General features: G+C 31.3%; 1 protein-coding gene across 2 annotated transcripts in view; it reads right to left on the reverse strand.

The window, feature by feature from the left end:
- Positions 1 to 15,022, reverse strand: part of NCAM2 (neural cell adhesion molecule 2) — a 506,280-nt gene that overhangs the window by 133,192 nt on the left and 358,066 nt on the right. For both annotated transcript variants that reach the window (XM_079155716.1, XM_079155717.1), the window contains exons 10-11: positions 8,823 to 9,010; positions 3,991 to 4,087 (exon numbers count right to left, since the gene is read on the reverse strand). In XM_079155716.1, the coding sequence (XP_079011842.1) occupies positions 3,991 to 4,087; positions 8,823 to 9,010 (285 nt within the window). The remainder of the gene's footprint in view (positions 1 to 3,990; positions 4,088 to 8,822; positions 9,011 to 15,022) is intronic.

Below are 15,022 nucleotides of genomic sequence, written 5' to 3' on the forward strand. Positions count from 1 at the left end.
TAGAGGTGCACTCATGCATTGTTGGTGGCACTGAAAATTGGTGCAACCACTCTGGAAAGCAATATGGAGATTCCTCAAAACACTAGGAATGGAACATCATTTGACCTTTTTATACCACTCCTATGTATACATCCAAGGAATTTAAAATCAGCATACTACAGTGACATAGTCACATCAATGTTTATAGAAGCTCAATTCACAATAACTGAGCAATGGAACCAACCTAGGTGCCCTTCTGTGGATAAAGAAAATATGGTACATATAACCAATGGAATATTACTCAGAAATAGAAAAGAATGACTTTATGATATTTTCAGGTAAATGGAAGAATCTGGAGACTATCATGTTAAGTGAAATAAGCCCATATCCAAAAACAAAGGTAAAATGTTCTCTCTGATATGTGGATGCTACACTACTATAAGGAATGGGATTAGAGGAAGAATAGAAGTTCAGTAAGTTAGACAAAGGGAATGAAGGAAACAAAGGGGGATAGGAATAGGAAAAATGGTAGAATGAATCTAAAATGACACTATGTAGACAGTACATCACAGTGAATTTCCACATCATATACAACTTAAAACCCTGGATCATAATTAGAGGAAGACATACTTCTTGTTTGTATAGGTATGTTGAAGTATACTCTGTCATCTTATATAATTGAAAGAACAAATAAAATGTAAGAATGCTACCTATTATCACAATTATTTTCCTTTTGTAAAGCTGCTCTGTTTATACATGTTTGATTATTGATTTAGATTCTTTTAATTTTTAGTTTGTTTTTTTCCTGTGTGTTGGTACCAGGGATTGAACTCAGGGGCACTTAATCACTGAGCTACATTCACCAGCCCTTTTTTGTATTTTATTTAGAGACAGGGTCTCACTGAGTTGCTTAGCATCTCACTAAATTGCTGAGGCTGGCTTTGAAATTGAGATCATCCTGCCTCAGTCTCCCAAGCCACTGGGAATGCAAGAATGCACCACAACATCTGGCTTTAGTTTGATTTCGTAATAATATAATTTTATAGAAAATTTTCAAAGAAGTACACAGCAATATTTTTTAAAAAAAACTCTGAACCATTTAGAGTAAGTTGGCATAATACCAACTTCTGTGCACATTTATTACAAAATACATACCACTATACAAATGTCATAAAATTATTAAGTTGTCATCCATTCCATAGACCACAATCAAAGTTTATTCACCATACCAATAACATCTTTTAAAGCAAAATGACACAGTTTAGAACCTTGGTCAGCATTTATTTGTCAGGTCTCTACAATCCTTTATTTGATGAGTCTCTAACCTTTCCTTATTTTTCATGTCTGATATTTTGAAGGTAGGTTATTTAGTAACTAACCTCAATTTGGATTAGAATCTAATGTAGGATATTTGTTTGGATTTGTTACACTATATCCTAAATATCCTACACTAGATTACACTAGATTACTATACTAGATTACTACACTAAATATCCTACACTAGATTCTAATTAAGTGTTTTGTAAGAAGCATCACAGACATTATTATCAGTTATTTGGTTGCCTCTTTCTGTTAGTACAAAAGTATAATTTTCTCATTATTGGTGATGCTAACTTTGGTCCTTTTGATAATTTTTTACCTGTTACTGTTGGGAGCAACAAATAAACTATTGTTTTGAATTCCATAGACTTGTACAGCTGATTGCCTCATCTAGGAATCTTTCCAGGACAAGGTGTAGAAAGACACACCCAATTGCAGGTACTTGCTGTTAATGGGGCAGATTCCATGACTGGTGTGGAATTTATGGGTTCAATAGCTTTGAATTTAGACACCTGCCAGCCTTGGGTAAAAGAAATACCAGTGCAGCTAAACAGCCTTGAGGTGCCAGCTGCCTGTAGGAGGAAGAATTACTGTCCAAGTGGTAAGTCCCCAATCAGGCCATCTTTCACAAAGCCTCCTGTTTCTTATTTACCTTGAGGAAGCCTTCCTCACAATAAATTCCTTTACTATGTTTCCCTATAAATAAAGTATTCATGGACTTTTTCCCTTCGTTAGGATCAGACCCATCAGGTCTTTGCCACCCATCAAGTCCCTGCTTTAAAAAATATTTTCAGTGTCTTTTGCTTTATTTCTTGATATTACTTTTTCAGACTTTTATTTCCAGCCAGCACACACCTCAGAGGGTTACTTAATCCCTCCCCATGAAGATCTCACCTGAGAAGTTAGATTAATCAACTGTAATGTTACCATATTTCTTTTTATAATAAATTCATAATTTGAAGATATGTACTTTGAACTATTTCTACTTATGTTTTTTTTTTTTCCATTTGATGTTCACAAAGTTACTTTAGGAACCATTGAAGATTCTTGGATGAGTTAATGAAAAATATTATATTGTTTATCATGGATGTTATGTGTTTAATTTGCTTTTGTTTGGTTTTGCTTTATGATACTACAAGGTCTTCCAAACTTATCTTTTATATCTCTGTTCCAGTGTGGGAACAGCCATTCATACAAGGAGCCCTAGTTACTCTGAGTAATGATATTTAGGAAAAAGATATGACTTGTAGGAGTATTAAATCTTCTGTGTTCTCTCTGGATAGAACTACCTCAGAAATTGCTTTCTAAATGGCAATCCCAGAACAGAGAAGCTCTTTGTAAAAATGTCTGAAAACAATACACAGATATGCATATATACTCTTTTACTTATTTTTTCATATCTGTATTCATCCATGTGCATGAAAATTAGAGTTCATACCTGTACCTTCTATACCAATTTGTTAGCACAGGAACATTTTAGTTTTTTCTCTTTTTCTCTTTTTATATGTACACACAGAAACACTAATAAGACATACACACACACACACACACACACACACACACATACACACACACTAATAAGGAATATACTAATTATACATATACATATATATGCTAATTTAACCAATACCTCTGGAAAAAATCAGTCATTCTTTATTATTGGTTTCCCCAACCAACTGGCAGCTTATGTGGACCTCTCCCAACCCTGATCAGGCTCCAGCAAGCCTCTCTGCCCTGCCTGGGTTCTACTTTACCAGCCGTGAGATGAACACTTTTGCTCTGCCATTCTGCCAAACCCTCTTACCATGAAACAATGAAGCCAGGCTACCATGACTAAAACCTAAGAAAGCGTGAGAGGGTGATAAAAAAATTACTAAAGTAAGTTACACTTGTATAAGAACTTTACTTAGAAAATGATTTTAAAATTTCTTCACAGACGGTACAATTCTATTAAAACATAAAACTAAAGTTATTTGCTGATATTTTCCTATCTTATTTTGAAAGACATTTTTCCATCAGAACTCTTAACAATTTCATAAGGGTATTTTCAGATTTATTTTTATCAGTCTTGTCAAACCTAATGATAACTTCTATAAATATACATCCCACTAAAATCATAGCCTAATTGCCAATTAAAATTAATTTTTACTCTTTGTGTTATTGTTTCTATATCTTTAAGATTTAGAAGCAAAACAGGCATAGTGTATGTACTGTAACTAGAATATTTTCAAGAAAATTATTTAACTTTGTATTTTCTATTTTTCTTTAAAAATAAGATTCTAATTTTTACTTTAAAGATAAAAAGTTTAAAATAGATAAATCATACCTCATTTTCTCTTGGTGTTTTTATTTTTTTAAATTATTTTGACTAGATTTTTACTTTATTTGAGGTGTAATTTGATTTCTTAAAGCATGCTGTATACTTCATTCACAAGGGTCTCATTTACACATGTGGGCCAATTAGAATAAAAAATTAAAAACAACCTTGGTCAGTAAACATCATTAAGGTCTTCACTGTTTATCACTGGTTCAGACTTTCAGGTAACAAGCAGCCTGTACCATGACTTGTGACAATGGTAAACATAATCTTTGTTGACATGTAGAATTAAATGAGGCCATTTTATCAATTTAAATGTTTATTTCTCAGAGAATATTTTATGAGATCTCAAAAAATTATTGTGCCAGACTTACCAGCTAAAGCAAGAATATATTCTTGAAATCTGGTTCCTATACGGTTAGTGGCTGTGCAGTTGTATCTTCCAAAGTCATTATCTGATGTAGGTGCAATCTAAAATAATAAATAGTAAAAGTTAAAATGCTGAAACAACAAAGAAGTTAAAAGACACTCTAGTGCCTACCCTTTGCACATATGCTCAATTATTTACTTCCTTGCACTTTTCTTAATCAAGTACCAATACATATTACAAATTCTTTTAAATGTAATCTACAAATCTGAATTATCCATAGGACTAGGAAAATCACAATTTCTCTATTAATTCATTAACTGGATTAATGTTACCGTTTGGATGCATCTATGAATAGAAAAATTATTAGACCTTACTATAGGTAAAATATTTTTTAAAAATGATGAAAATAAAGGCTTAACCAATGCGGGTGTGAACTTGAAAATATGAAGCTTGTACCCAAACCAGTGTTAACTTTGCTTTATATTTTAACCTGAGAGGGACTGATTTAAAGTTCAAGAAAAGCTCAAAATATGTAAGATTTCTTCCCATTTCTTGAACAAAAATACTGCCATAAGCTGAGGAATAATTCTTTAAAAAATCATTCCAGGAAATTATTTTGCAGGAAAGTATTGTCCTTGTGGACAGTTATACAGGCATTTTTTTCTTCATATCTAATAACAGAATCTTGCTTCCGTTTCCATTCAATTTCTATCATTCTCTTTCAGTTTAGGTGAGAAATTGCTGACCTTGATCTTTATGCATTTGAAATCCAAAATTAATTTAACCTTTGGGGATTCAATTAGTGAACAGTGGGACCAACCCTGTAATTCTAATGTACAGAAATTCTCAAGTATCAATTCAGAAAAGAGATTTGATGATGATAATAGATATAATTTTCAATTTCAGCAACTATTTTTAAGATGGAATATGCTTACAATAAGAGTAGCTGTTAATTTCAACTTTATCCCAAAAGAGAGAAAAATGATTTGGTGCTAATGGGAGGCTATTAACTAAGAGAGCAATTTTGAGGTCCATTGAAGATGAAAATTCTGAGCAAGTACAAAAAAGCTGTGTCATTCATTTTCTAGTCAGCTGTCCATCTAGGATCAAATCATAGGCTAAAGGCTCAGAAGTTTTAACAGCTCTTATATAAGTACTCCTAAGTGATTTGAATATGCATTTTTCTCATATGCAGCATTAAATAAAACAGGCTAATTAAACTCTAAAACAATTTTATAATCTTTCATCTTCTCCAGGCATGTGGGAAAGATTTTGAATATGCATAGAGAAGAATGTTATTTATTGAATCAATACAATGCAGAGGCGGGATAGCCACAACAAATAATTGTTACACCTGCATAGATCCTTAAGATCAACGATTTAAATATTCCCTTTTACATTGGAAACATTTTTAAAAGGCTCAATTCACTTCCTCTAAGGAGTTCAGTTGTCAATAGGCAAAAGCTTTACAATTAAACCTTACATAAGTAATTTTGTTATCCTGATATATGGTTAACAAATAGAGAAAATACCCATCATAGCAAAGCATAGCTCAAGATTTAACCTGGAGTGTTTTTGATGTATTCTGAGGAGTGCAATATGAAGATAAAGTCCAGTGTTTCAATATGCAAATATGTTTCACTTTGCATACTAAAATATTTTTTAAATTATCAAAATATAATTCACAAAAAATAGCATTTATTATAAAGCACTCAGTATATATTTAAATATTTAAGATGTGCAAAGTCCTGATAATATTTACTCAGAAAATATTAAGAATATCTACTCACAAAATAATTTTTACTTTTAAATATCCAGTTCAAATAAATTTAATTTGTGAAGTTAGGCTTTGACACAACACAGTGAGTTAAAAATTACTTTTGAACATCAAAATAAAAGTTGATAACCCAATATTAATATAGGGGGTTGGCTTATTTTTCCTAAGTCTGAATGAAACTGATTTCTTCTTTCCATGTATTCTATGGTGATAAAATCTTACATACGATAGTCAGAATCTTTACTTAGGACATGATACAGATGATCCAAAAGTGAATATTATTCCAAATAACTGATTAGAAATTTCCTGCCATCGATTTTGGCCCACATATTAAAAATTGGTGTGAGTGTCTCAGGATATGTTCAGAGAAAAAGGAAGAACTTAGAAAAAAAGTATTGCTGGCCCTTACAGATGAATTTTTTGGCATGCACCTAAATGACTCCCAGAATATTTGGTTATATATTAAAATTCACCCATTTAAGAGGTTAAATATATGCAACAAATTAGAAGAAAAGGAAAAATTCAAAAACTCAAGAAATCTATAATTGACCAATCATTAATTTTAAAATCAATTTATTTTTCTATATTTTATTAGATATTTTTTAAAAATCAGCACTTATGTGGCTATTATAATAATTATTATGTAAAGATGATGAAAGGTAATATGTATGCTAACAACTAAAAATTAATAATCTTTTTTGTACCTCTTTATTTTGAGTTATTGTTATATTTTGCTTTTAAACTTTGATAATCGCAAATTATATATTTTTATTCAAGATTTATTTAATTTGTGTAAACAGTTTATATACAAAAAAGTGTTTGTTCAAAGTCAGTGCTTTACCCAAAAGATCACCTGGCTTCATGTAAACAAAAATTACTTATTTTCTCACTTTGTGATGGAGAGAAAAACCATTCAGGCAGAATTTGAAACATCATAAGATCTGTATATAAATAAAGTAGTTAAATCTTGTATTTATAAAATGTTTCTTGGCATTAACAATGAAAATTTATGAGATGCCTCAGAATTCAAATGTGTTAAAATGACTAAAGCAGAAATTAAACAAAAGCCTGTCATTAAGAAGGAACTGAAATCTACCTGATATGGACTTGAAGGAGTTAAAAGATACTATCACAAAATATGCCAAATTGGTATATTGATTGTTTCAAGCTGAAATCACTTGAGGAACAACCATATGCCTGTATTTTTCTACAAGCAGGAAGCCATAAAGATTTTTTGGGGAGAGATGTCTTTTAATACGAAGAATGGAATATAGCCTTAATCACCAGAGTCTGGTAACTAGGGTGCAATGAACCTGAATATATAACCTATGTAATCTTTATCTTTTAATAGCTTCTATTCCTCTATGTATCTTCAGTTACATTGCTAGAATTAACTACCTAGTCCACATACCCATTGCTCCTGTCATTCCTTCACAAAATTATTGTTCTTTCTCTAATAGTATACAAGTAGTATCATGCTTCAGTAATTTGTGAAGATCCACATGTACATGTAAAATTAATAAAACTTTTATACATATCTCTTGCTAATCCACTCTTGTATTGGTTGGCTTCTGAGATTCAGCCAAAGAGCCCACATAGGAACTAAGAGTTGCAAGTAAAGAGACCCTACAGAGTGCTCCCCTCAACTTCATGAGTACTGAATCCCTCATTTCCAGTGTAAATATATTTGGAGAAAATAACTGCAAGGAGATAATTTAGGTTAATATGGGCATAAGGTTGGGGCTTAATCTAATAAGACTTATATTTTGATGAGAGGAATAGGCAACAGAGCTCTGGGTCTGTTTGTCTGCCTTCCTCTTTCTGTTTGTATGTCCAGAAGAAAGGCCAAGTGAGGACACAGCTGAAAAATCGCCAGCTAGAGGTTAAGGAGAGGTTAAGGAGAAAGTCCTCTCCAGACACCAATCTTGCCAGCACATTGATGCTGAACCTCCAGGTTCCAGATATAAGAATATACGTTTTTGTTGTTTAAGTCATCCAGCCTTTGATATTGTATTATGACAGAGGAGGAAGCCAATATACTAATCAAAACTGAAGTTAAATCTAGCTTCTTAGAAGTAAAGAAGTATTTGTGAAATTGATATCCATGTCAATTCACCCAAAGCTAGTTCTTCTAATACAATTTTAAAGAAACTGATTTAAATTGAAATAGACTTAGACAAAAAGATTTATTATTAGTTACCTTTCCAAATATACAGAGATATGATGATCAAATTATTCTACCAACCAAACATTTTATTAAACCCAGCTACCAGGTAGAAGAGATATTGTGGCACCAAAGAGAACATCAAAAGTTACAATAGTATGAATATCAGGTATTAAAATATACACTAAAGAGGTGTATTTTTTAGATTTATGTAAACTTGAATTACTGGAAAATGTTATCACTTTTCATCTGAATAAGTCTATAACAAGATTACCAATTTTTCCAATAGCATCATAAATTACAAAGGACAATAATCATTGTCATAGACTAGTATGAGAACTGGGTATTAACATGCACACAGACACAAATCTGCAATTACTAAATAAAAAAGAATCCTATTCAAATAGTCACATTTCAGTATAAAACAGTTCTCTCCCATCAGAAATATACAATGAAGTGAAATAAGTAAACTTGGCTTATTTAGGAACCTACACTAGAATTATAAATATGTAGCTATCAGATTGTACATATACCAGTCAGAAAAGAGCAAAATTACCAAAACTGAATCAGTGAAAGCATCAAAACTGATGATGAACTTCAGGCCCTTGGAAATTGTCAAATTATTAATTTTTTTCCTGATATTTTCCCTGATCATGTTTTTCTCTGCAGAAGTAAATCCATGAAAATTAGGTATTTGCCTGATGCCAATATTTCTATACAAGTAAACACTTAAATATTCAAAATAAACACATCATTATCTAAATACCTTTAATAAATAAAATGTGAAACATACAAATGATGTCATTATAATACACATAAACTTATTCAAATATATTTAAAACAGTAGATACATGCTAAAACAACATATATTATTGATATTCACATGAAGACTTACCTCTAAGATCATCTTTCTTCCTGCACTATAGGTCTTTAAATTAGTAGTATTTCTAGCCGGTAAGACTAACTTCTCTTTCCGCCAATGGATTGAGGCTGGTGGATTTGAGTTCACATCACAACTTATATTGATTGGATTTCCTTCCCAAGAGTAATAAATCGTTTGGTTTGATATAAACTTCGGAGCATCTGTAAAATAATGTAACAAAACATTAAAAATGGGGCTGGGGTTGTAGCTCAGTGGCAGAGCACATGCTTAGCATGTGTGTGCCACTGGGTTCGATTCTCAGCACTGTATATGAATAAATAAGTTAATTAAATAAAGGTCCATCAACAACAAAAAATATTTTTAAAAACATTAATATAATAATTTAATATGAATATTAGTAAGTTTTATTCAACTTCAAAAAAGCTATAATGCTAATTTTATATACTAATATTTAACATTGAAACTCATGAAAACATATATTTGAATATTTCACCACACAATTTTAATATTTTGAATGTGAATAAAATCCTGGTCATTATTAAAACATTAAACAATATTCAGTTAAATTTGCTCTTAACAATTTGCTAAGAATATTTATGAATGTAATTAATGTCTAGCTACACATATAGAAAGTGTTTCTGGAAATATTCACATTATAAAGAGTGATTTTAGGATAAATTTAATAAAACCAGTGGTTACTGTGTCATTTAATCAGACCCTTGTCATAACAAATTTTTTATACATGTGAAGGAGGTATGAATTCCTTTGATTACATCACAAGTAAACAAATATTAAAGTATCTACATATTTAATTTTTTATTGAAATGAATATTCTAAATCAGTTTATAATAATTAATTAAAAACCAATCATTCCCTATGATTCCTCATCTTTTCTCAGTTCTCGCAGCAGTCTTCTATTATGGGAGTTAAGGGAAAACAGATGCTACATTGGAAAATTTAAGAAAAGCCATCTCAAAATATTCACAATTGCTTTACTGAAATCACATGAGCAACTGTCACTGGAGGAAGGATCATCAGATTCAAGAAGCAAGCCACCAAGATCCTTTCAGGAGGGATATCCTCTGCATACCAAGGTTGGATAAAAACCTAAACCACCAGTGTGATGACTGGGCCGAAGTTAACTTAAATAATCAAACTGTGAAATAGCGCTATATTCCACTAGTTTCTATAGTGTCCATATATACCTCAGTAACATTCTGGAACTTAGCAGATTAGTCCAGAGAATCATTCATCCTGCCATTCCTTCACAAATTTATTGTGCTTAGACTAGAATATATGAAAGTATCATGCTTTAGAACTTCATATTTAAAATTTTATTATTTTGTGAAGATCCCCCATATACATATAAATTAATGAAACTATTACATTTTTATCACATTAATCAGTTATTCTATAAATTGAGTTCCTGGATTTAACCAAAAAGTCTACAAAAGATTTAAGGGAGAGAGAGGGACTCTCTCTTTTCCCCTGTAAGTTTACATCATTTTATTGCAAAATCCTAATTTTGAAGACACACAAACAGAGTAACCTATTTGAGTCTCAATTTCCTGACTGTGTAATTATTTGAGAGGAATAATTATTATTTCAAAATAAAAACATAAATCCAATTTAAGTTGAAGCTTAAGTACTGATAAATAATCAGTGTAAATTCTGATTACTGTTGCTGAAATAACTGCTTAGAACTTAACACTCAATCATAAAATACACATTTTCATTTTCCTACCTTTGAACATTTTGTTTACTGCCCCCAGTTACTTTAATATGATCTACATTTTTTTGTTAAATCTGCTCATTGTGCATTAGATGTGTAATATAAGGATTATAATCCTTGGTACAAGTCCACTTTTAGAGTCTGTTTCACATATATATGATGTTTTTATATGATATACAGCATGTCTTTTTCAGACATATGTTTTTGAAATGCATTCATTTTTAATTAATTTAAATTAAATCATATTAAAATTGATGATCAAAAACATAAAAGTTTGTATGAATGTAGTACTATAAAATGCTTTAATAATTGTAAATATTGTGTGATGTTTAAATCATGTTTTATATATATGTGTGTATACACATATATACATATATATGTGGTAAAAACAGTCAAATTTTTCTTCTAGATTTTGAAATGAACACTACATTAATTGTTACCAATAATCATCCTAGTGTATAATAACACACTGGAATCTCTTTATCCTATTTAATTGTAACTCAACACCAAATGATCAAGGTATTCAAATCTTTCCCTTCAAACATTCTCTCTCACTTCTCGTAACCCCCATTCTACTATCAAATTTTATGATAGCAACTGCTTTAGAGTCCTCATATGAGTGAGATTATGTTTTACTTCTCGGTTCCTAGCCCATTTCACTTAACAAAGTGCTCATCAGTTCCATCCCTGTTGTAGAAAATGACAAGATTTCATCTATTTTTAGGCCTAAGACGATTTACTGTGTAAATATATTCACCATGTTTTCTTTATCTTCTCATGAGTTCATATACAGCTTGGTTGCTCCCTTTCCCTGTCTGTTGTGAATAGTGCTACAATAAACATGAGAGTGTAAGTGTCTCTTTACTAATTCAATTTTCATTAAGTAGTAGGACTGCTGGATTATATGGTAGTTCTTGTTTAAATTTTTTTGTGGACAATCCTTACTATTTTCCATAATGGTTTTACTAATTTTACATTCCAGTCAAAAATTGTGTTAAGGATTCCAATTTCTCCATATTCTCAAAAGCACTTCTGTATGTTTTATAACAGTCATTCTTAATGAGATGAGGTGATATCTTATTCTGGTCTTGATATGAATTTCCCTGATGGATTAGTGATATGCAGAAGGTTTCCACAACATACCTGTTGGCCATTTGAATATTGTTTATTTGTTTAAAATTTTTAGGTCTATTGCCCATTTTTAATAGAGTTACTTGAATATTTTGTTATTGAGAATATAACCTAGATATCATCCTCTTGTCAGATGCAAAATTTTCAAATATTTTCTCCCATTCCATAGGTTTTTCTTTACTCTCTTGGTTGTTTTCCAGGCTGTTCAGGAACTTTATAGTTTGATATAATCCCATTTGTCTCCTTTTGCTTTGGTTTAGAATTCTGTACCAGAAACCAAATGTTCCCATTTTAGTATCTTGAAGTACTTTTCTACATTTTCCTCTAGTAATTTCATAGGTTTAGGTCTTAAATATTGGTATTTAGTTCATTTAGGTTGACTTTTGTAAAAAATAATTGAGACATATTTAGTTTAATTATTTGGCATATGTATATCAAATTTTACCAGTATACATAATTGAAAACACTGTATTCTTCAATGAGTATACCTAACATCCTTATAAAAAAAATCAGTTGGCTGTCATGTATGGGTGGATTTCTAGGCTCCTTATTCTGTAACATTTAGCAATGTGTTTTTACCCAATGCCATGTTGCTTTGATTACTGCAGCAATGTAGTACTTTGAAGTAAGGTTATGTAATGTCTGTTATTTTCTTTGTTTTCTTAAAATTGTTTTGGCTTTCTGTGATCTTTTTGTGAGTCTGTAAAAACTATGATTTTATTTATTTCTGTGAATAATGCCATTCATATTTTAATGGTGATTACACTGAACCTATAAATAATTTAGTGTAGTGTAAACATTTAACAACATTGATTCTTCCAAATTATGAACATGGGATTTTTCCCATATTTTTATATTCTCTTCAGTTTCATTTTTCACTGTAAAGATCTTTCACTTTTTGGTTAAATTAATTTCTAGGTAGCTTAATAGCTATCATAAATGAGATTGCTTTCTCAATTTTAAAATCAGCTAAGTAATTGTTGGTATATAGCAACACTACTGAATTTTGTATGCAGATTTGTATTCTGAAATTTTTCTCAATTGATCTATTAATTCATAAGCTTTTTGATGCAGTCTTTGGGATTTCCCATTATTTAAACATAAATAAAAAGATTGTCTTAAAGATTCATGGTAACTTCAATGCAAAAATCTGTGATAAACATATAAAAAATTAGTTAAAAAAGGATGAAAACACTCTAAATCACGTAAGCATAAAGATAATTGCCAAGGAAGGAAAAAGACAGAAAAGGAATATAATAGAATAATAAAATAGGTTTCAAAATGCTTATAGTAAATTCTTAAATATTGATATATTACCTTCAAAGTAAATTGGTTAAATTATCCACATAAAAGGCATAAAATGATTGTTGAGTTAAAAAAATCACTAGTATTAACTGAATGTTTCTTACAAGAAAAGCTTTTCATTTCTATGGATACCATATGAAAATAAGATATTCCATGTCAATGGAATGAAAATGAAAGCAGTGGTAGCTATACCTTGATAAAAATAGCCTGTAAATAAAAGCAGTAAAAGAGAGAGGGAGGGTCATTATATAAGGACAAAGGGTCAATTCAGTTGGAGAGATAATTCTAAACATGTATGTATCCAATATTAGAACACTAAAATATATACAGCAATAATAAGGACATAAAGGGACAGAAAAACTTTAGTATAATAAAGGGATAATTTAAGATCAACTTTTAGGAATGGGAAGAATAGCCAAATAGAAAATCATAAACAAAGAGTAGACTTGCACAACTCCCAGAATGTTCAAGCACCAAGCACAGAAAGTGGCAAAAGGACAGACAGACCCCAATATGCCTCACCCCTTACCTCCAGGGCTGGGCTATATATTGAGGCCTCCAACCATGAACTGGGATAATGGAATGGAAGGCACAGCACTGTTTAGGATACTTCTTGCTCAACCTGGCCATGGATCTACTTCTCAATCCATCCTTTGAGGAATGAAATATGGCTGTTCAGAGAGAACCACACTATCATGGTAGCTTCAAAATACTTAATCAAAAAAGAAATTCAGTACCAGCAAATAGAGTCTACAAAACTGAGATAAACAAAGGTGATCTGAGTTCTAGGCCTGGTTTCTGGCTGTCACTGGAGGTAGTGCACTGAGACAAATTAAATTTAGACCATATCTGGTGTATCCTGAGACATTTCTTCCAAGCCTATAAAAGACAGGAGGATAGGCATTCCTCTCTCCACACCTTGGCACATGATTTGAAACTCTGGAAAGAGGACGCATCACAGATATCCAAACAAGAATGGAGTGAAACCTGACAATGAAAGGATGCTTACAGACTCTCTAAAAGTTTGACCACTTTGGATCAGAGTTGAGGATAAATGAATTGTACAACCCTCCAAAGAAATGCTACTTCAAAATCCTGGCCAAGAAAAATAGATTAGAGGGTTGCTCAAATTTTTTATTAATTTTAAAATGATTTTTATTAATAATAAATTATTAAAAATAATTTTTTATTAATATGAGGCATTTCTATGAAGTGTCTGTAATTGCTGGGCACATGAATTTCACCTCTTCATGTGTTGTTAGATAATAGACATGGTAAAATTTTCAAACTAAGTGAAAAATATTGACACCAAGACATCGCCCAACCCAGGGCATAAAGTAAAGAAAAAAGCAGCTCATTACAAATTTTCCTTACATAAAAGCAGAAGAGATTAGAGAAGAAGGCTAGAATACTAATAATATGAACTGGGCATGGTGGTGCACATCTGTAATCCCAATGGTTTGAGAGGCTGAGACAGGAGGATCACATGTTCAAAGTCAGCCTCAGCAACTTATCAAGGCCCTAAGCAACTAAGAGCAATCCTATCTCTAAATAAAATACAAACAAGGGCTGCGGATGTGGTTCAGTGGGTAAGCAACCTTGAGTTCATTCCTCAGTAACAACAACTACTATAAAATTGCTAACAACGTGAAAAATTGGACTAAGTCGCCCCAAATATCTCACAACACAACTTACCCCCATTATACTATGATGGAGGAAAAAGAACTTAGAAAGTTAATAATTAGACAGTAAATGAATTAAAAGAAGATCTAAGGAATGAACTGAGAGTGAATGTAAGAAAATGAAAGAACACTTGAAGAAAAACATGGAGATTATGAAAAAGAACCACACAGAAATTCTTAAAATGAAGGACTCAATAAATTTAAGAAATAAGTTTAAAACATCACCAGTAGTTTATATCACTTTGAAGATAGATTTTTCAGGTCTCAAATCAAAGTATATAATCTTCCAAATAGAGTCAAGAATAAAGAAAACATAATTAGAGACTATGACCAGACTATTCAATAAATCTGGGTGACATTAT

Source organism: Sciurus vulgaris, assembly GCF_902686455.1.
Source record: "Sciurus vulgaris genome assembly, chromosome: 10".
Lineage (NCBI taxonomy): Eukaryota > Metazoa > Chordata > Mammalia > Rodentia > Sciuridae > Sciurus > Sciurus vulgaris.